Here is a 22486-nt window from a genome sequence, read left to right as displayed (position 1 = left end):
CTGACTCCAAGCCCTGCCTGTGTTCATTCTACTAGGACGCACTACTAATTATATACTGCATAAACTCTAAAGTGCAAACACAGTCCTGAATGTTTGCCAATCCCCCAGCAATGAGGCCTTCAGGCCTTCCCAGACTGAGCCCCTTCCTTCCTCTCCCCCTCATCTCCCTCTCCATCCCCCCCGTCTTACCTCCTTCCCTTCCCCACAGCACCTGTATATATGTATATATGTTTGTACATATTTATTACTCTATTCATTTATTTATTTATTTTACTTGTACATATCTATTCTATTCATTTTATTTTGCTAGTATGTTTGGTTTTGTTCTCTGTCTCCCGCTTTTAGACTGTGAGCCCACTGTTGGGTAGGGACTGTCTCTAGATGTTGCCAACTTGTACTTCCCAAGCACCTAGTCCAGTGCTCTGCACACAGTAAGTGCTCAATAAATACGATTGATGATGATGATGATGAATGAGTCAAAGATAAAAGTTGTGAGGCACCCTTTGCCATGTTGTTCTGGTGCTGTTGTCTTATGCTGTCGAGTAGCGTCTGACCCATCGCGACGCCACGGGCGCATCTCTCCCAGAAAGCCCCACCTCCACCTGCAATCGTTCTCGGCGCGGATCCGGAGAGTTTTCTTGGTAAAAATAGGGAAGCGGTTGACCATTGCCTCCTTCCGCGCAGTTACCTGAGTCTCCGCCCTCGACTCTCGTCCACGCCGCTGCGGCCCAGCCCAGGTGAGTTTTGACTTGTAGCCGATTGCCTTCCACTCCCTAGCCACTGGCCAAGCTAGGGATGGAATGGATAGACCTCTGCTTGACTCTCCCTCCCGTAGTCGAGACTGGTAGAGGACTGGAAACTCTCCAGGTGTGACCCTGAGAGGTGTTCGCTGTCTTAACCTGCTTAAATCCCTTTAGTCTCTGCCAGAGTGCTGAATTCTCCTAGAAGACATTTCTGAGTCATAATATTTTCTCCCTGAACTCTGCAGAAATTCACAGAGCTTTCAGAGTTCAGGTTAGGACATGGCCTATTTTTTTTCCTAAATGACTCAGGTTAGGCGTCTGTCGAATCTGTCGTACTCTTCTGAGCATTTGGTACAGTGCTCTGTACACGGTAAATACTCAATGAATACCACTGATGGGTTAGGTGAACTCCCGGAGATTGTAACTGCAATTTGAGGAGCAACTTGGCGGTCTGTGGGCCAGTACATTCTTTTAAATCATCAGCATCATCCTCATCAAAAGGCATTCATTCACTCTTTGCTGATGCCTGCATTCTATCTGAAAAGGGTGCCGCAGCATTGGAAAGGGGAAATGAGAATTTGCAGCTGTGACTCTTTTGAATGCAAATGAATACAGAATGGATCCTACCCAGAAAGGTCTTTTAAAGAGGCGGTGAAAAAGATTGAAGAAGCATATCTACCCAGGGCTCCAACTCCAAGGGAGTCAGAGAGACCATTTTCTCCGTAGGATTGATACCACAGGGACTAGCCAGAGGTGACTGGAAGTAAATTACAGATACTAATAGAAATCATAATAATTATGGTATCTGTTAAGCGCTTACTTTGTACCAGGCACTGTACTAAGCGCGGGGGTGGATACAAACAAATTGGTTTGGACGTAGTCCCCGTCCCACGTGGGGCTCACAGTCACAATCCCCATTTTACCCCATTCCCTCTCATCTTATGAAAATTCTCGCCTCCTCCCTCCTCCCCTCCTTAACTTCCATCTTCAACCGCTCACTATCCACCGGTTCCTTCCCCTCTGCCTTCAAACATGCCCAAGTCTCCCCCATCCTAAAAAAAACCCTCTCTTGACCCCACCGCCCCTTCTAGCTATTGCCCTACCTCCCTTTGACCCTTCCTTTCCAAACTCCTAGAATGAGTCATCTACACTCGCTGCCTCGAATTCCTCAACGCCAATTCTCTCTTAGACCCCCTCCAATCCAGTTTCTGTCCCCTACATTCCACAGAAACTGCCCTCTCAAAGGTCAGTGATGACCTCCTTTTTGCCAAATCCAACAGCTCCTAGTCTATCCTAATCCTCCTCGACCTCTCACTGTGGACCACCCCCTTCTCCTCAACACGCTATCCAACCTTGACTTCACAGACTCCATCCTCTCCTGGTTCTCCTCATCTCTCCAGCCATTCATTCTCAGTCTCTTTTGTGGGCTCCTCCTCCCCTCCCATCCCCTTGCTGTAGAGGTTCCTCAAGGGTCAGTTCTAGGTCCCCTTCTGTTCTCTATCTACACTCCCTCCCTCTGTGAACTCATTCACTCCCACGACTTCAACTATCATCCCTACGCTGATGACACCCAAATCTACATTCTGCTCCTGCTCTCTCTCCCTCCCTCCAGGCTCGTGTCTCCTCCTGCCTTCAGGACATCTCCATCTGGATGTCTGTCTGATATCTAAAACTCAATATGTCTGACTGAACTCCTTATGTTACCCCCCAAACCCTGTCCTCTCCCTGACTTTCCCGTCACTGTAGACGACACTACTGTCTCACAAGCCCAAAACCATGGTGTCGTCCTCTACTCTGCTCTCTTGTTCACTCCTCACATCCAATCCGTCACCAAAACCTGCCAGTCTCACCTCCGCAACATCACCAAGATCCGTCCTTTCCTCTCCATCCAAACCGCTACCTTACTGGTTCAATCTCTCATCCTATCCCAACTGGATTACTGCATCGGCCTCCTCTCTGATCTCCCATCGTCCTGTCTCTCCCCGCTTCAATCTGCACCTCACTCTGCTGCCCGGATTGTCTTTGTACAGAAACGCTCTGGGCATGTTACTCCCCTCCTCAAAAATCTCCAGTGGTTGCCTGTCAACCTACGCATCAGGCAAAAACTCCTCACTCTCGGTTTCAAGGCTGGCCATCACCTCGCCCCCTCCTCCCTCACCTCCCTTCTCTCTTTCTCCAGCTCAACCCGCACCCTTCGCTCCTCTGCTGCTCACCTCCTCACCGGGCCTCGTTCTCACCTGTCCCGCCGTCGACCCCCAGCCCACGACCTTCCCCTGGCCTGGGGGCCTTCCCAGACTGAGCCCCCTTTTTCCTCTCCTCCTCCCCACCCCCCCCACCCTACCTCCTTCCCCTCCCCACAGCACTTGTATACATTTGTACAGATTTATTACTCTATTTATTTTACTTGTACATATTTACTACTCTATTTATTTTGTTAATGATGTGCATACAGCTATAATTCTATTTATCCTGACGATTTTGACCCCTGTCTACATGTCTTGTTTTGTTGTCTGTCTCCCCCTTCTAGACTGTGAGCCCGTTGTTGGGTAGGGACCGTCTCTATCTGTTGCCGACTTGTCCTTCTCAAGCGTTTAGCACAGTGCTCTGCACACCGTAAGCGCTCATTCATTCATTCATTCATTCAATCGTGTTTACTGAGCGCTTACTGTGTTCAGAGCACTGGACTAAGCACTTGGGAAGTACAAGTTGGCAACATATCGAGATGGTCCCTACCCAACAACGGGCTATATTGTTATCATAGGCCACCCGGCAGGTGGGCAGTTCTCCTCAGAGTCCTGCTGGGTTTTGGGCAGTGAAAGCCTGGGGATTCTACAGTTAGGAGGACCCCCCTTCCCCCCCCGCCCCAAACCTTCCTCCCTTCCCCAGCGACCATACTGTTTCCTCCATAAATTTTTTTTAATAGTATTTAAGCATTTAGTACAGTGCTCCGCACATAGTAAGCACTCAATAAATACGATTGATGATGATTTACTATGTGCCAGGCACTGCACTAAGCACTGAGATAGACACAACATAATCGGATTGGATACAGTTCTTGTCCGCCCCCGGGCCTCACGGTCTCAATCCCCATTTTATAGAGGAGGAAACTAAGGCCCAGAGAAGTGAAGTGACTTGCCCAAGGTCACATAGGAGCCAAGGGGTGGATCCGGACTTAGAACCCAGGTCCTTTTGACTCCCAAGCCCGGGCTCTATCCATCCTGCTTCTCTATGGCTATTTTAACTTTGGAACAAGGATGGTGGCACACATAAGGATGGAGGAGATGAGGACAGAGATGAACCTGCTCAGAGGCTTTAATTCTACTTGTTCTGACAACTTTGACACCTGTCCACATGATTTGTTTCGTTGTCTGTCTCCCTCTTCTAGACTGTGAGCCTGTTGTCGGGTAGGGACCGTCTCTATATGTTGCCGACTTGTACTTCCCAAGCGCTTAGCACAGTGCTCTGCACACAGTAAGCGCTCAATAAATACGACTGAATGAATGAATGAATGAACAGTGGGCGCTCAACAATTACGATTTTTTTAAAGGCATTTATTAAGCGCTTACTATGTGCAGAGCACTATTCTAAGCACTGGAGCACTGTTCTAAGCGCTGGAGCACTGTTCTAAGCGCTGGGATTGAATGAATGAACTTTACAGATGAGGTAACTGAGGCCCAGAGAAGTGGAGTGACTTGCCCCAGGTCACACAGCAAAGTGGCGGAGCCTGGATTAGAACCCATGACCTTCTGGCTCCGAGGTCCGTGCTCTATCCATTAAGCCTTGCCGCTTAATCCCGACTCTGCCCTGTACCTGCTGTGTGACCTAAAGTCACGCGGCAAGTCACTTGATTCCTCTGTGCCTAAATTTCCTCATGTGCAAAAATGGGGATTTGAACAATCAGTCATCTTTATTGAGCACTTACTGTGTGCAGAGCCCTGTACTAAGCGCTTGGGTGAAGACAATGTAGGAGTATAACAGGCACATTCCCTGCCCACAACGAGTTTACAGTCTAGGGGACTAGACTAGAGTCCTCTAATTTAGAGAGTCTAGAGGATTCTCCCCCTCGTCCCTCTCTCCATCCCCCCATCTTACCTCCTTCCCTTCCCCACAGCACCTGTATATATGTATATATGGTTGTACATATTTATTACTCTATTCATTTATTTATTTATTTATTTTACTTGTACATTTCTATCCTATTTATTTTATTTTGTTGGTATGTTTGGTTCTGTTCTCTGTCTCCCCCTTTTAGACTGTGAGCCCACTGTTGGGTAGGGACTGTCTCTATGTGTTGCCAATTTGTACTTCCCAAGCGCTTAGTACAGTGCTCTGCACATAGTAAGCGCTCAATAAATACGATTGATTGATTGATTGATTGATTGATCCCTGTTCTTCCTCCTACTTTGACTGTGAGGCCCACGAGGGACCTAATTATCTTGCATCTACCCCAGCCCTTAGCACGGTACTTTGCAAATGGTAAATTGAACAAATAATTCTATTGCTATTAGCACAGGAGACAGAGGAATTGGGTCCTAATCCTGGTTCTGCTGCTTATAATAATAATGGCATTTATTAAGCACTGTTCTAAGCGTTGGGGAGGTTACAAGGTGATCAGGTTGTCCCACGTGAGGCTCGCAGTCTTCATCCCCATTTGACAGATGAGGGAACTGAGGCCCAGAGGAGCGAAGTGACCTGCCCAAAGGCACGCAGCTGAAAAGTGGCGGAGCCGGGATTTGAACCCATGACCTCTGATCTGCTGGGTGACCTTGGGCAAGTCATTTCACTTCTCTGGGCCTCAGTTACCTCAACTGTAAAATGGAGATTAAGGCCGTGAGCCCCACGTGGGACACGGGGTGTGTCCAATCAGATTAGTTCGTATCTAAACCAGCACTTAGTTCAGAGCCCTGGCACATAGTAAGCACCTCACAAATACCAATTAAAAGTATTGCTGTTATTATTATTACTATTACTGGTATCATTATTACCCAGGCCTTGTTCTACATGTTTTGTTTTGTTGTCTGTCTCCCCATTCTAGACTGTGAGCCTGTTGTTAGGTAGGGACCGTCTCTATCTGTTGCCAATTTGTACTTCCCAAGCGCTTAGTACAGTGTTCTGCACACAGTAAGCGCTCAATAAATGCGATTGAATGAATGAATGAATGAACACAGGGAGAAGCAGCGTGGCCAAGTAGATAGAGCACGGGCCTGGGAATCAGAAGGACCTGGGTTCTAACTAATCCTGGCTCCGCCATGCGTCTGCTGTGTGGCCTTGGAGAAGTCATTTCACTTCTCTAGACCACCGTTACCTCAACTGGAAAATGGGGATTAAAACTGTGAGCTCCATGTGGGACATGGACTCTATCCACCTGATTATCCTGTATCTATCCCAGTGCTCAGTATAGTGCCTGATACACAGTAAGCACTCATCATCATCATCAATCGTATTTATTGAGCACTTACTATGTGCAGAGCACTGTACTAAGCGCTTGGGAAGTACAAATTGGCAACATATAGAGACAGTCCCTACCCAACAGTGGGCTCACAGTCTAAAATCAATCAATCCACTGTATTTACTGAGCACTTAGTATGTGCAGAGCATTCATTCATTCATTCATTCAATCGTATTTATTGAGCGCTTACTGTGTGCAGAGCACTGTACTAAGCGCTTGGGAAGTACAAGTTGGCAACATCTAAAGACGGTCCCTACCCAACAGCGGGCTCACAGTCTAGAAGGGGGAGACAGAGAACAAAACAAAACATATTAACAAAATAAAATATATAGAATAAATAGGTACAAATAAAATAAATAAATAAATAGAGTAATAAATACGTACAAACATATATACATATATCCAGGTGCTGTGGGGAGGGGAGACGCTTGGGAGAGTACAACAGAATTAGCAGACATGTTCCCTGCCCATAAGGACCTTATGGACATCTTACCCCCATCTTATGGACATCCCCCCCATCTTACCTCCTTCCCTTCCCCACAGCACCTGTATATATGTATATATGCTTGTACATATTTATTACTCTATTTATTTATTTATTTTACTTGTACATATCTATTCTATTTATTTTATTTTGTTAGTATGTTTGGTTTTGTTCTCTGTCTCCCCCTTTTAGACTGTGAGCCCACTGTTGGGTAGGGACTGTCTCTATATGTTGCCAACTTGTACTTCCCAAGCACTTAGTACAGTGCTCTGCACACAGTAAGCGCTCAATAAATACGATTGATGATGATGATGACCTTACAATAATAATAAAAAAAAGGATTGTTCCTGTCCTCTTGCAAAGGGCCTTGGAAGTCCTTGAGGACTGGTCATCTTCTGACCTCCCCACTGCTAGTTCAATCTGGGGAATCTCCAGTGGTTGCCTAAAGCTTCCGGGGTTGCCTGTCCACCTTCGAATCAAGCAAAAACTCCTCACTCTCAGCTTCAAGGCTGCCCATCCCCTCGCCCCCTCCTACCTCCCCTCCCTTCTGTCCTTCTCCAGCCCAGCCCGCACCCTCCGCTCCTCTGCCGCCGCTAACCTCCTCACCGGGCCTCGTTCTCGCCTGTCCCGCCGTCGACCTCCAGCCCAAGTCCATCCTCTGGCCTGGAATGCCCTCCCTCTGCCCATCCGCCAAGTTAGCTCTCTTCCTGTCTTCAAGGCCCTACTGAGAGCTCACCTCCTCCAGGAGGCCTTCCCACACTGAGCCCCCCTTTTCCTCTGCTCCTCCTCCCCTCCCCATCACCCCGAATCCCTCCATCTGCTCTACGCCCCTTCTGCCCCACAGCTCTAGAGTATATTTGTGCATATTTATTATTCTATTTATTGTATTAATGATGTGTATATATCTGTAACTCTATGCATTTGTTTTGACGCTACTGACGCCTGTCCACTTGTTTTATTTTGTTGTCTGTCTCCCCCTTCTAGACTGTGAGCCCGCTGTTGGGTAGGGACCGTCTCTGTCTGTTGCTGAATTGTACTTTCCAAGCGCTTACTACAGTGCTCTGCACACAGTAAGCGTTCCAGATACGATGGAATGAATGAACGAATGAATAAACGGTCACAGTCCCTGCCCACAACGAGCCCACAGTCTGGGCAGGAGGAGACAGACAGCAACACAAATGAAGGAAATTATAGATCTGTAAAGAAATAAAATTATAGATATGTACATACGTACCAGTAAGAAGCGTGGCTCAGTGGAAAGAGCCCGGGCTTTGGAGTCGGAGGTCATGGGTTCAAATCCCTGCTCCGCCAATTGTCAGCTGTGTGACTTTGGGCAAGTCACTTAACTTCTCGGAGCCTCAGCCCTCATCTGTAAAATGGGGATTAAGGCTGTGAGCCCCCTCGGGACAACCTGATCACCTTGTAACCTCCCCAGTGCTTGAAACAGTGCTTTACACATAGTAAGCACTTAATAAATGTCATTATTATTATTATTATTATTATTATTATTATTACCACACTGCCTCTCTGGTTGAGTGATGGTCAGGGCCAGGTGAAGCAGGGAGAGCAAGTTCTCTAATAATAATAATAATAATAATGATGGCATTTATTAAGTGCCTACTATGTGCCAAGCACTGTTCTAAGTGCTGGGGAGGTTACAAGGTGATCAGCTTGTCCCACGGGGGGCTCACAGTTTTAATCCCCATTTTACAGATGAAGTAACTGAGGCCCAGAGAAGTGAAGTGACTTGCCCAAAGTCACACAGCTGAGAACTGGTGGAGCCGGGATTTGAACCCTTGACCTCTGACTCCAAAGCCCGGGCTCTTTCCACTGAGCCACGCTGCTTCTCAAGTTCTCTGCCCCGGCGACCGCTGAGGAGACCAGGCTGGTCTCCGGGGCTGCCAGAGCCAGCCCACCCTCAGTCAATCAATCAATCAATCAATCAATCAATCGTATTTATTGAGCGCTTACTGTGTGCAGAGCACTGTACTAAGTGCTTGGGAAGTACAAGTTGGCAACATAGAGAGACAGTCCCTACCCAACAGTGGGCTCACAGTCTAGAAGGGGGAGACAGAGAACAAAACCAAACATATTAACAAAATAAAATAGTATAGATATGTACAAGCAAAATAAATAAATAAATAAATAGAGTAATAAATATGCACAAACATATATACATATAAACAGGCCTCAGTCCACACCCAAAGCCCCGCTGTCTCTAAATTACTCTATTTATTTTATTTATTACTCTGTTTATTTTATTTATTACTCTGTTTATTTTATTATTAATCTATTTTATTTAATACTCTATTTTATTTATTACTCTATTTTATTTGTACATATTTATTCTATTTATTTTATCTTGTTAATATGTTTTGTTTTGTCATCTGTCTCCCCCTTCTAGACTGTGAGCCCGCTGTTAGGTAGGGACCGTCTCTATATGTTGCCAACTTGGACTTCCCAAGCGCTTAGTACAGTGCTCTGCACACAGTAAGCGCTCAATAAATACGATTGAATGAATGAATGAATGAATGAATGAATGTCCCGGGACTGGCAGGGAACTGTGCCTCCATCTCTCCTTTGTTGCTTCCCACCCCGGCCCACTTCGTCTCTCAGGCCCGGAATGCCCTCCCTCCTCAAATCCCCCAGACAACCACTGTCCCCACCCTGTTCAAAGCCTTCCTGAAGGCCCACCTCCTCCCAGAGGCCTTCCCTGACTAAGCCCCACTTTTCATTCATTCATTCATTCGATCGTATTTATTGAGCGCTTACTGTGTGCAGAGCACCGTACTAAGCGCTTGGGAAGTACAAGTTGGCCAACATATAGAGATGGTCCCTTCCCAACAACGGGCTCACAGTGTAGACGGGGGAGACAGACAACAAAACAAAACATGTGGTCAGGTGTCATCAGAATAAACAGAAGTAAAGCTAGATGCACATCATTGACAAAATAAATGGAATAGTAAATATGGACAAGTAAAATAAATAGAGTAATAAATATGTACAAACATATATACAGGTGCTGTGGGGAGGGGAAGGAGGTAAGGCGGGAGGGATGGGGGGGAGAGGATATGTGCCAAGCACTGTTCAAAGTGCTGGGGGGGATACAAGGCTCCCACGTGGAGCTCACAGTCCCAATCCCCATCTTCCAGATGAGGTAACTGAGGCCCAGAAGAGTGAAGTGATCTGCCCAAAGTCACACAGCTGACAAGTGGCGGAACTGAGATTAGAACCCATGACCTCTGACTCCCATCTCCCACTCCCTTCTGCCTCGCCCTGACTTGCTCCCTTCGCTCGCCCCCTCCCAAGCCCCAAAACACTCATGTTTAGATCTGTCGTTTAATTGCTATCGTTGTCTGATTATTTGTTTTGATGTCTGTCTCCCCTCAAGGCCCCAGACTGCAAGCTCACTGTGGGGAGGGATTGTCACTTTTATTGCCGCATTGTACTTTTCTGAGCGCTTTGTTCGGTGCTCTGCACCAATAGTTGCTTAATAAATACAATTCATGCAGTCAATCGTATTTATTGAGCGCTAACTGTGTGCAGAGCACTGTACTAAGCGCTTGGGAAGTACAAGTTGGCAACATATGGACACAGTCCCTACCCAACAGTGGGCTCACAGTCTAGAAATACGATTGAATGAATGAATGAATGAATGAATGAATGAATGAATGACCCACCCCTGTAGCTAACCTTCACACTGTGCCTCGATCTCTCCAGTGCCGCCGTCGACCCCCGGCCCACGTCCTCCCCCGGGCCTGGAATGCCCTCCCTCTGCCCATCCGCCAAGCTAGCTCTCTTCCTCCCTTCAAAGCCCTCCTGAGAGCTCACCTCCTCCAGGAGGCCTTCCCACACTGAGCTCCCTCCTTCCTCTCCTCCTCCCCATCTCCCCCTCTGCCCTACCTCCTTCCCCTCCCTACAGCATTTGTATATATTTGTACAGATTTATGACTCTATTTTACTTGCACATATTTACTACTTTATTTTATTAATGACGTGCATACGGCTGTAATTCTATTTCTTCTGACAATTTTGACACCTGTCTACGTGTTTTGTTTTGTTGTCTGTCTCCCCCTTCTAGACAGTGAGCCCGTTGTTGGGTAGGGACCGTCTCTAGATGTTGCTAACTTGGACTTCCCAAGCGCTTAGTCCAGTGCTCTGCACACAGTAAGTGCTCAATAAATACGATTGAATGAATGAATGGATGGATGGACGATTGAATGAATGTATGGATGAATGAATGTATGGATGATTGGATGGATGAATGAATGATCGGATGAATGAATGTATGGAGAATGAATTTGTGGATGATTGGATGGATCAATGAATGAATGATCGGATGAATGAATGTATGGATGAATGAATTTGTGGATGATTGGATGGATCAATGAATGAATGGATGGATAATAACAATAATAATAATGGCATTTATTAAGCACTTACTATGTGCAAAGCATTGTTCTGAGAGCTGGGGAGGTTACAAGGAGATCAGGTTGTCCCACGGGGGGCTCACAGTCTTAATCCCCATTTTACAAATGAGGGAACTGAGGCCCAGAGAAGTGAAGTTACTTGCCCAAAGTCACACAGCTGACAATTGACGGAACCGGGATTAGAACCCACGACCTCTGACTCCCAAGCCCAGGCTCTTTCCACTGAGCAACGCGGCTTCTCTGGATGGATGGACGAACGATTGAATGAATGGATGAATGTATGGATGATTGGATGAATGAATGAATGGATAAATGAATGTATGGATGGATGGATGGATGAATTAATGAATGAATGTATGGATGGCTGGATGGACGAATGAATGGTTGGACGAATGAATGGATGAATGAATGCATGGATTCAATCGCATTTATTGGATGGATGAATGAATGGTGGACAGAGAAGCAGCGTGGCTCAATGGAAAGGGCCTGGGCTTTGGAGTCCGTGGTCAGGGGTTCAAGTCCTGGCTCTACCAATTGTCAGCTGTGTGACCTTGGGGAAGTCACATAACTTCTCTGGGCCTCAGTTACCTCATTTGTAAAGTGGGGTTTAAGACTGTGAGCCCCCCATGGGACAAACTGATCACCTTGTAACCTCCCTAGTGCTTAGAACAGTGCTTTGCACATAGTAAGTGCTTAATAAATACCATCATTATTATTGTTATGGATGGATGAATGAATGATTGATTGATCGAATGAATGAGTGATTGAATGAATGAATGAGTGATTGATTGAATGAATTAATTAATGAGTGAACGAATGAATGAATGAATTAATGAGTGATTGATTGAATGAATTAATCAATGAGTGAATGAATGAATGAGTGATTGATTGAATGAATTAATTAATGAGTGAATGAATGAATGAATTAATGAGTGATTGATTGAATGAATTAATCAATGAGTGAATGAATGAATGAGTGATTGATTGAATGAGTTAATTAATGAGTGAATGAATGAGTGATTGAATGAATGAATGAATGAATGAGTGATTGATTGAATGAATTAATTAGTGAATGAATGAATAAATGAGTGATTGAATGAATGAACAGATGGATGGATGGATGGAATGATGGATGGATGAATAAATGAGTGATTGGTTGATTGAATGAATGAGTGAATGAATGGAATGATGGATGGATGGATGGAAGGATGAAATGATGGAGGGATGAATGAATGAGTGATGGTTGATTGAATGAATGAATGAGTGAATGAATGAATGAATGAATGGACGGATGGGATGATGGATGGATGAATGAATGCATGAGTGATTGAATGAATGAATGAGCGATCGGTTGATTGAATGACTGTGAGCCCACTGTTGGGTAGGGACCGTCTCTAGATGTTGCCAATTTGTACTTCCCAAGCGCTTAGTACAGTGCTCTGCACATAGTAAGCGCTCAACAAATACGATTGATGATGATGATTGAATGAGTGATTGAATGAATGAACGAGTGATTGACTGAATGAATGAATGGGTGAATGGATGGAATGATGGATGAATGAACGAACGAGTGAATGAATGAATGAACGAACGAACGAACGCACGAACGGACGAGCGCAGGAGCGCCCCCTTCCTCCCTCCGTCCCTGCGCCCGCCCCTCGTCCCTGGCGGCCGCCGCCGATTGGCCGTCCGCGGGCGGCGCCGGCGCCTCCGATTGGCCGCCCCGCGCGGGCGGGCGGTGAAGTGTTGGTCGCCCATTGGCCGGCGGGCCGGCGCCGGTGACTCGGAGCGCCCCCATTGGCCCCGGCGCGGCTACTCTGGGGCTGCCGGCTACTCTCGGCTCCGCGGTGCCCCCCGTCCCGCGTGCCCCCCGCGTGTGCCCCCCGTGTGCCCCCCGTGTGCGCGTGCCCGCGGCCCCGGGGGAGGCGACGGCGGCGGGAGCGAGCATGGCCCCCCTCGGCCTCGGCACCGCCTGCCTCCTCCTGCTCTACCTCGTCGGGACCGTCATCGCCGGGTGGGTGAGCGGGCACCGGGGGGCACCGACGGGGGGGGGCACCGGGGGGGGGGGGGCACCACCGGGGGGGGGGGGCACCTCCTTTACAGCCAGGGACCGGCTCCGCTCGATCCGTCGCCCTCTCCCCAGCGCTCAGCACAGTGCCCCGCGCACCGCAGCCGCCCACCAACTGCCGCGGATTGGGCCCACACCCGGGGGAGGGGCTGGGACCATTCAGTCACTTATATATATATTTTATATATATATATATGTGTATATATATATGTATATGTATATATACACACACACATATATATATACACACACACATATATATATACACACACACACATATATATAGTCATATATATGTTTGTACGTATTTAGTGCTCTATTTTCATTCATTCTCATATATATGAGAATATGAATATATATATATATATTAACATATATTCATATTCTCATATATATATATGTGCTCGTATATACATTCATATATATAAATATAAATATTCTCATATATATATTTAGTGCTCTATTTTCATTCATTCTCATATATATGGGAATATATATTAATATATATTCATATTCTCATATATAGATGAGAATATGAATATATATTAATATACATATTCATATATATGTGTATATACACACACATATATGTGTGCATGTATACACACCTGGATATACATATTCCTATATATGTATATATTCATATATCTGTAAGCATATTCATGTATATGTGTTTGTACATGTATGTACTGTATATATAATGTTGGTATTTGTTAAGCGCTTACTATGTGCAAAGCGCTGCTCTCAGCCCCCCGGGGGGAATGCAAGGAGATGAGGTTGTCCCATGGGGGGCTCGCAGGCTTCATTCCCCCGTTCGACAGACGAGGGAACTGAGGCACAGAGAAGTGAAGTGACTTGCCCAGGGTCACACAGCAGACGGGTGGGGGAGGCGGGGTTCGGACCCATGACCTGTGACGACCAAGCCCGCGCTCTTGCCACTGAGCCACAGTGCTTCTCTTATATATATTCATATATATGTATATATGCACAAATATATACGTGTATATTTACACTGTATATCCATATTCATATGTATATATTCATATTCATCTATATGTGCATGTATGTTATACACACATATATGTTCACATGTATGTATGTATATATATTCATATATATGTATATGTGTTTGTGCGTGTTTATAACTCTATTTATTTTGCTTGTACATTTTGATTCTGTTTATTTTATCTTGTCAATATGTTTTGTTTTCTTGTCTGTCTTCCCCTTCTAGACTGTGAGCCCACTGTTGGGTAGGGACCGTCTCTAGATGTTGCCGACTTGGACTTCCCAAGCGCTTAGTACAGTGCTCTGCACACAGTAAACAATCAATCAATCAGTCGTATTGAGCAATAAGTACGATTGATTGAGGGAACTGAGGCACAGAGAAGTGAAGTGACTTGCCCAGGGTCACAAAGCAGACAGGTGGGGGAGGCGGGATTCGGACCCATGACCTGCGACGACCAAGCCCGCGCTCTTGCCACTGAGCCACACTGCTTCTCTTATCTAGATCTATCTATCTACATATCTATTCATATATATTCATATACATGTATATATACACACATATATGTGCATACTTACCCATATATATTCACATATATATTCATATTCATATATATGTGTGTATATGTACACATATATATTCACATATATGTATATATATTCATATATATGTATATATGTTGCTACGTATTTATAACTCTATTTTACTTGTACATTTTTATTCTGTTTATTTTATCTTGTTAATATGTTTGGTTTTGTTGTCCGTCTCCCCCTTCTAGACTGTGAGCCCACTGTTGGGTAGGGACCGTCCCTCTATGTTGCCGACTTGTACTTCCCAAGTGCTTAGTACAGTGCTCTGCACACAGTAAGCACTCAATCGAATTGAGCAATAAATACGATTGATTGATTGAGGGAACTGAGGCACAGAGAAGTGAAGTGACTTGCCCAAGGTCACACAGCAGACAGGTAGGGGAGGCAGGATTCGAACCCATGACCTGTGACTCCCAAGCCCGCACTCTTTCCACTAAGCCACATGCTTCTCTTATAGATATATATTCATATACTCATATATATGTATATATAAACACACACATATGTGTATATATACACACATGTATGTATATATTCATATATATGTATAATATGTATGTAATATGTATGTACATTCACATATATGTATGTATATGTGTTTGTACATATTTATTGCTCTATTTTACTTGTACATTTTTATTCTACTTATTCGATTTTGTTAATATGTTTTGCTTTGTTGTCTGTCTCCCCCTTCTAGACTGTGAGCCCGCTGCTGGGTAGGGGCCGTCTCTCTATGTTGCCAACTTGTACTTTCCAAGCGCTTAGTACAGTGCTCTGCACACAGTAAGCGCTCAATAAATACGATTGATTGAGGGAACTGAGGAACAGAGAAGTGAAGTGACTTGCCCAAGGTCACACAGCATACAGGTGGGGGAGGAGGGATTCGAACCCATGACCTGTGACTCCCAAGCCCACGCTCTTTCCACTGAGCCACACTGCTTCTCTTGTGTATAAAAATTCATATATATATATCCATGTATGTATATATCTATATATATTCATATATATGTATATATCTCTCTATATATTCATATATATATATATGTTTGTACATATTTATTACTCTATTTATTTTACTTGTACATTTTTATTCTACTTATTTTATTTTGTTAATATGTTTTGTTTTGTTCTCTGCCACCCCCTTCTCGACTGTGAGCCCGCTGTTGGGTAGGGACCATCTCTAGATGTTGCCAACTTGTACTTCCCTAAGCGCTTAGTACAGTGCTCTGCACACACGAAGCACTCAATGAATACGATTGAATTCATTCATTCAATCGTATTCATTGAGCGCTTACTGTGTGCAGAGCACTGGACTAAGCGCTTTGGAAGGACAAGTTCATTCATTCAATCGTATTCATTGAGCACTTACTGTTCATTCATTCAGTCATATTCATTGAGCGCTTATGATTGAATTCATTCATTCATTCAGTCGTATTCATTGAACACTTACTGTGTGCAGAGCAGTGGACTAAGCGCTTGGGAAGGACAAGTTCATTCATTCAATCGTATTCATTGAGCGCTTACTGTTCATTCATTCAATCGTATTCATTGAGCGCTTACTGTGTGCAGAGCACTGGACTAAGTGCTTGGGAAGGACAAGTGCATTCATTCAATCGTATTGATTGTGTGTCCTACTGAGAGCTCACCTCCTCCAGGAGGCCTTCCCAGGCTGAGCCCCCTCCTTCCTCTCCCCCTCCTCCCCCTCCCCACCCCCCCCTTACCTCCTTCCCCTACCCACAGCACCTGTATATATGTATATATGTTTGTACGGATTTATTACTCTATTTTACTTGTACATATTTATTCTATTTTATTTTTTTAATATGTTTTGTTTTGTTGTCTGTCTCCCCCTTCTAGACTGTGAGCCCGCTGTTGGGTAGGGACCGTCTCTATATGTTGCCAACTTGTACTTCCCAAGTGCTTAGCACAGTGCTCTGCACACAGTAAGCGCTCAATAAATACGATTGAATGAATGAATGAATGATTGAGTGCTTACTGTGTGCAGAGCACTGGACTAAGCGCTTGGGAAGGGCAAGTTGGCAACATTTAGAGACGGTCATTCATTCATATTGATTGAGAGCTTACTGTGTGTCCTAGTGAGAGCTCATCTCCTCCAGGAGGACTTCCCAGACTGAGCCCCCTTTTTCCTCTCTTCCTCCCTTCCCCACAGCACCTGTATATATATATTTGTACAGATTTATTACTCTATTTATATTACTTGTATATATTCTATTTATTTTTTTTGTTAATATGTTTTGTTTCGTTGTCTGTCTCCCATTCCGTTGCCCTCTCCCCAGCGCTCAGCACAGTGCTTTGCGCACCACAAGTGCCCACTAACCGCCACGGATTGGGCTGAGACCCCGGGGAAAGGGCTGAGCATTCATTCATTCATTTAATCGTATTGATTGAGCGCTTACTGTGTGTCCTACTGAGAGCTCACCTCCTCCGGGAGGCCTTCCCAGACTGAGCCCCCTTTTTCTCTCCTCCTCCCCGTCCCCCCCACTGTACCTCCTTCCCCTCCACACAACACCTGTATCTATGTTTATACGGATTTATTACTCTATTTTACTTGTACTTATTTACTATTCTATTTATTTTATTTTGTTAATATGTTTTGTTTTGTTGTCTGTCTTGCCCTTCTAGACTGTGAGCCCGCTGCTGGGTAGGGACCGTCTCTATATGTTGCCACCTTGTACTTCCCAAGCGCTTAGTACAGTGCTCTGCTCACAGTAAGTGCTCAGTAAACACGAATGAATGAGTGAGCACTGTACTAACCGCTTGGGTAGTACAAGTTTGTACATAGTAAGTGCTTAATAAATGCCATTATTATTATTATTATTATTATTATTACAATTTGCCAGCAGATAGACAGTCTCTACCCAACAACAGGCTCACAGTCTAGAAGGACAACAAAACAAAACATGTGGACAGGTGTCAAGTCATCAGAATAAATAGAGATAAAGCTAGATGCACATCATTAACAAAATAAATCGAGCAGTAAATATGTGCAAGTAAAATAAATAGAGTAATAAATCTGTACAAACATACAGGTGCTGTGGGGAGGGGAAGGAGGTAGGGCGGGGTGGGTGGGGGGGAGGAGAGGAATAAGGGGGCTCAGTGTGGGAAGGCCTCCTGGAGGAGGTGAGCTCTGAGGAGGGCTTTGAAGGGAAGAAGAGAGCTAGCTTGGCAGATGGGCAGAGGAAGGGCATTCCAGGCCAGGGGGAGGACGGGGACTGGGGGTCGACGGCGGGACAGGCGAGAACGAGGCCCGGTGAGGAGGTGAGTGGCGGCAGAGGAGCGGAGGGTGCGGGCTGGGCTGGAGAAGGACAGAAGGGAGGTGAGGGAGGAGGGGGCGAGGGGATGGACAGCCTTGAAGCCCAGGGTGAGGAGTTTTTGCTTGATGCGTAGGTTGATTGGTAGCCACTGGAGATTTTTGAGGAGGGGAGTAACATGCCCAGAGCGTTTCTGCACAAAGACAATCTGGGCAGTGGTGTGAAGTATGGATTGAAGTGGGGAGAGACACGAGGATGGGAGATCAGAGAGGAGGCTGATACGGTAATCCAGTCGGGATAGGATGAGAGATTGAACCAGCAAGGTAGCGGTTTGGATGGAGAGGAAAGGGCGGATCCTGGCGATGTTGCGGAGCTGAGACCGGCAGGTTTTGGTGACGGCTTGGATGTGAGGGGTGAATGAGAGAGCCGAGTCGAGGATGACACCAAGGTTGTGGGCTTGTGAGACGGGAAGGATGGTAGTGCCGTCAACAGAGATGGGAAAGTCAGGGAGAGGGCAGGGTTTGGGAGGGAAGACAAGGAGTTCAGTCTTGGACATGTTGAGTTTTAGGTGGCGGGCAGACATCCAGATGGAGATGTCCTGGAGGTAGGAGGAGACCCGAGCCTAGAGGGAGGGAGAGAGAGCAGGGGCAGAGATGGAGATTTGGGTGTCATCAGCGTAGAGATGATAGTTGAAGCCGTGGGAGCCAATGAGGTCACCGAGGGAGTGAGTGTAGATAGAGAACAGAAGGGGACCAAGAACTGACCCTTGAGGAACCACTACAGTGAGGGGGATGGGAGGGGGAGGAGGAGCCTGCAAAAGAGACTGAGAAAGACTGGCCGGAGAGATAGGAGAACCGGGAGAGGACAGAGTCTGTGAAGCCAAGGTTGGATAGCATTTTGAGGAGAAGGGGGTAGTCCACAGTGTTGAAGGCAGCTGAGAGGTCGAGGAGGATTAGGATAGAGTAGGAGCCGTTGGATTTGGCAAGCAGGAGGTCATCGGTGACCTTTGAGAGGGCAGTTTCCGTGGAATGTAGGGGACGGAAGCCGGATTGGAAGGGGTCGAGGAGAGAGTTGGCGTTGAGGAATTTGAGGCAGCACGTGTAGACGACTCATTCAAGGAGTTTGGAAAGGAATGGTAGGAGGGAAATAGGGTGATAACTAGAAGGTGAGGTGGGGTCAAGAGAGGGTTTTTTTAGGATGGGAGAGATGTGGGCATGTTTGAAGGCAGAGGGGAAGGAACCAGTGGAGAGTGAGCAGTTGAAGATGGGTAAGGATGGTATTTGTTAAGCACTTACTATGTGCCAAGCACTGTTCTAAGCAGTAGGGAAGTTACAAGGCGATCAGGTTGTCCCATGGGGGGGCTCACAGTCTTCATCCCCATTTTCCAGATGAGGGAACTGAGGCCCAGAGAATTGACTTGCCCACCGTCACCCAGCTGACAAGTGGTGGAGCCGGCATTTGAACCCATGACCTCTGACTCCAAAGCCTGGGCTCTTTCCACTGAGCCATGCTGCTTCTCCAATAATTTTGGTATTTATTAAGTGCTTACTATGTGCAAAGCACTGTTCTAAGCGCTGGGGAGGTTACAAGGCGATCAGGTTATCCCACGTAGGGCTCACAGTCTTCATCCCCATTTTACAGATGAGGGAACTGAGGCACAGAGAAGTTAAGTGACTTGACCAAAGTCACATAGGTTTGGCGGAGTGGGGATTTGAACCCACGACCTCTGACTCCAAAGCCCATGCTCTTTCCACTGAGCCACGCTGCTTCTCGGAGCTGGGCCTCTTCTATGAGACTCCCAAGCACTCAGTATAGTGCTCTGCACAAACTAAGCACTCAACAAGTACCATTGATTGTGCCGAGACCTGGAGGAGGAGGCTGGTAATAATAATAATAATAATAGTAATAGTATTTGTTAAGCGCTTACTATGTGCCAAGCACTGTTCTAAGCGCTGGGGGGATACAAGGTGATCAGGTTGTCCCACGGGGGGCTCACAGTCTTCATCCCTATTTTACAGATGAGGTCACTGAGGCCCAGAGAAGTGAAGTGACTTGCCCAAAGCGCTCAATAAATGCCATTGATTGTGCCGGGACATGGTGGAGGGGCGGTCAAGAACTGTCCCTCTAGATGTTCTGCTCCTCAAGGGCAGAGAATAATAATAATAGTAATTGTGGTATTTATTAAGTGCTTACTATGTGCCAGCACTGTTCCAAGCGCTGGGGCAGATTCAGGGTGATCAGGTTGTCCCAGGTGGGGCTCACAGTCTTAATCCCCATTTTACAGATGAGGAAACCAAGACACAGAGAATAATAATAATGATGGCATTTGTTAAGCACTTACTATGTGCAAAGCAGTGTTCTAAGCGCTGGGGAGGATACAAGGTGATCAGGTTGTCCCACGTGGGGCACACAGTCTTCATCCCCATTTTACAGATGAGGTCACTGAGGCACAGAGAAGTTAAGTGACTTGCCCAAAGTCACACAGCTGACAGTTGGCGGAGTCTGGATTCGAACCCATGACCTCTGGCTCCCAAGCCAGTGGCTTGGCCCTTTCCACTGAGCCATGCTGCATGACATAGTAGATAGAGCCTGGGCCTGGGGGGGGGGGGTGGTCAGAAGGTCACGGGTTCGAATTCCGGCTCTGCCACTTGTCTGCTGTGTGACTTTGGGCAAGTCACTTAACTCCTCTGTGCCTCAGTTCCCTCATCTGTAAATGGGGGTTGAGACCGAGCCCCGTTTGGGACGGGGACCGAGTCCAACCTGATTCACTTAGGTCCACCCCAGCGCTATGTAGAATGCCAAGCGCTTAGTACAGTGCTCTGCACACAGTAAGCGCTCAATAACTACGATCAAATGAATGAATGAATGCCTGGCAGATAGTAAACACTTAACAAACACCATTATTATTATTATTATTATTATTATTATTATTATTATTATTATTATTATTATTATTATTATTACTAAGACTAGCGTAGATACAGGTTAATCAGGTTGGACCCAATCCACATCCCTCACGGGGCTCACACTTCCTAGACTGTGAGCCCACTGTTGGGTAGGGACCGTCTCTAGATGTTGCCAACTTGGACTTCCCAAGCGCTTAGTACAGTGCTCTGCACACAATAAGCGCTCAATAAATACGATTGAATGAATGAATGAATCATCATTTTATAGATGAGGGAGCTGAGGTACAGAGAAGGGGCCTTCCCAGACTGAGCCCCCTTTTTCCTCTCCCCCTCCCCATCCCCCCCCGCCCTACCTCCTTCCCCTCCCCACAGCACCTGTATATATGTTTCTACAGATTTATTACTCTATTTATTTTAATTGTACGTATTTACTATTCTATTTATTTTGTTAATAATGTGCATCTAGCTTTAATTCTATTTGCTCCGACGACTTGACACCTGTCCACATGTTTTGTTGTCCGTCTCCCCCTTCTAGACTGTGAGCCCGTTGTCGGGTAGGGACCGTCTACGTTGCCAACTTGGACTTCCCAAGCCCTTAGTCCAGTGCTCCGCACACAGTAAGTGCTCAATAAATACGATTGAATGAATGAATGAAGTGACTTGTCTAAGGTCACACAGCAGACAAGGAGCAGCATCTCTCAGTGTAAAGAGCCCGGGCTTTGGAGTCTGAGGTCATGGGTTCAAATCTCGGCTCCACCAATTCATTCATCATTCAGTTGTATTTATTGAGCGCTTACTGTGTGCGGAGCACTGGACTAAGCACTTGGGAAGTACAAGTTGTCAGCCGTGTGACCTTGGGCAAGTCACTTAACTTCTCTGGGCCTCAGTTACCTCATCTGTAAAATGGGGATGAAGACTGTGAGCCCCACATGGGACAACCTGATCGCCTTGTAACCTCCCCAGCGCTTAGAACCGTGCTTTGCACATAGTAAGCGCTTAATAAAAGCCATCATTAATGGGGATTAAGACCGTGAGCCCCACGTGGGACAACTTGATCACCTCGTAACCCCTCCAGCGCTTAGAACAGTGCTCTGCACATAGGAAGCACTTAACAAATGCCATTATTATTATTATTATTATTATTATTATTTATTATTATATGGTGGAGCTGGGATTAGAACCCAAGTCCTTCTGACCTCCAGGCCCGTGCTCTGGCCTCCAGAACACCCTGCTTCTTAACAGGCCACGCTGCTTCTCTTCGGCATCAATGAAAGTTGAGGGGTTCCTGTGTGCAGAGCACTGTACTAAGCGTGTGGGAGAGTACAATAAAACAGAGTTCGTGGACACATTCCCTGACCAGCGAGGTTAGAGTCTACTCTCAAGCAGTATGGTTTAGTGAGAAGCAGTGTGGCCTAGTGGATAGAGCCCGGTCCTGTGAGTCAAAAGGTCATGGGTTCTAATCCCGGCTCTGCCCCTTGTCCGCTGTGTGACCTTGGGCAAGTCACTTCACTGCTCTGTGCCTCAGTTACCTCATCTGGAAA

The 22486-nt window shown here is 46.2% G+C and overlaps 1 protein-coding gene and 1 non-coding gene across 2 annotated transcripts in view; one reads left to right on the top strand and one right to left on the bottom strand.

The window, feature by feature from the left end:
- Window positions 1-747: 747 nt before the first annotated feature.
- LOC119938518 lies at window positions 748-885 on the bottom strand. The gene has a single exon (XR_005454450.1). It is a non-coding gene; the product is annotated as a small nucleolar RNA SNORA7 (small nucleolar RNA).
- Window positions 886-13009: 12124 nt separating this feature from the next.
- The window catches only part of DNAJB11 (DnaJ heat shock protein family (Hsp40) member B11), a 62311-nt gene continuing 52834 nt past the window's right edge, over window positions 13010-22486 (top strand). The window contains exon 1 of the mRNA XM_038743731.1: window positions 13010-13120. Coding sequence (XP_038599659.1) covers window positions 13053-13120 — 68 coding nt within the window. The 5' untranslated portion in view covers window positions 13010-13052. The remainder of the gene's footprint in view (window positions 13121-22486) is intronic.

The sequence above is a fragment of the Tachyglossus aculeatus genome, chromosome 1, assembly GCF_015852505.1.
Source record: "Tachyglossus aculeatus isolate mTacAcu1 chromosome 1, mTacAcu1.pri, whole genome shotgun sequence".
NCBI lineage: Eukaryota > Metazoa > Chordata > Mammalia > Monotremata > Tachyglossidae > Tachyglossus > Tachyglossus aculeatus.
This window is presented reverse-complemented; position numbering and strand designations above follow the sequence as displayed.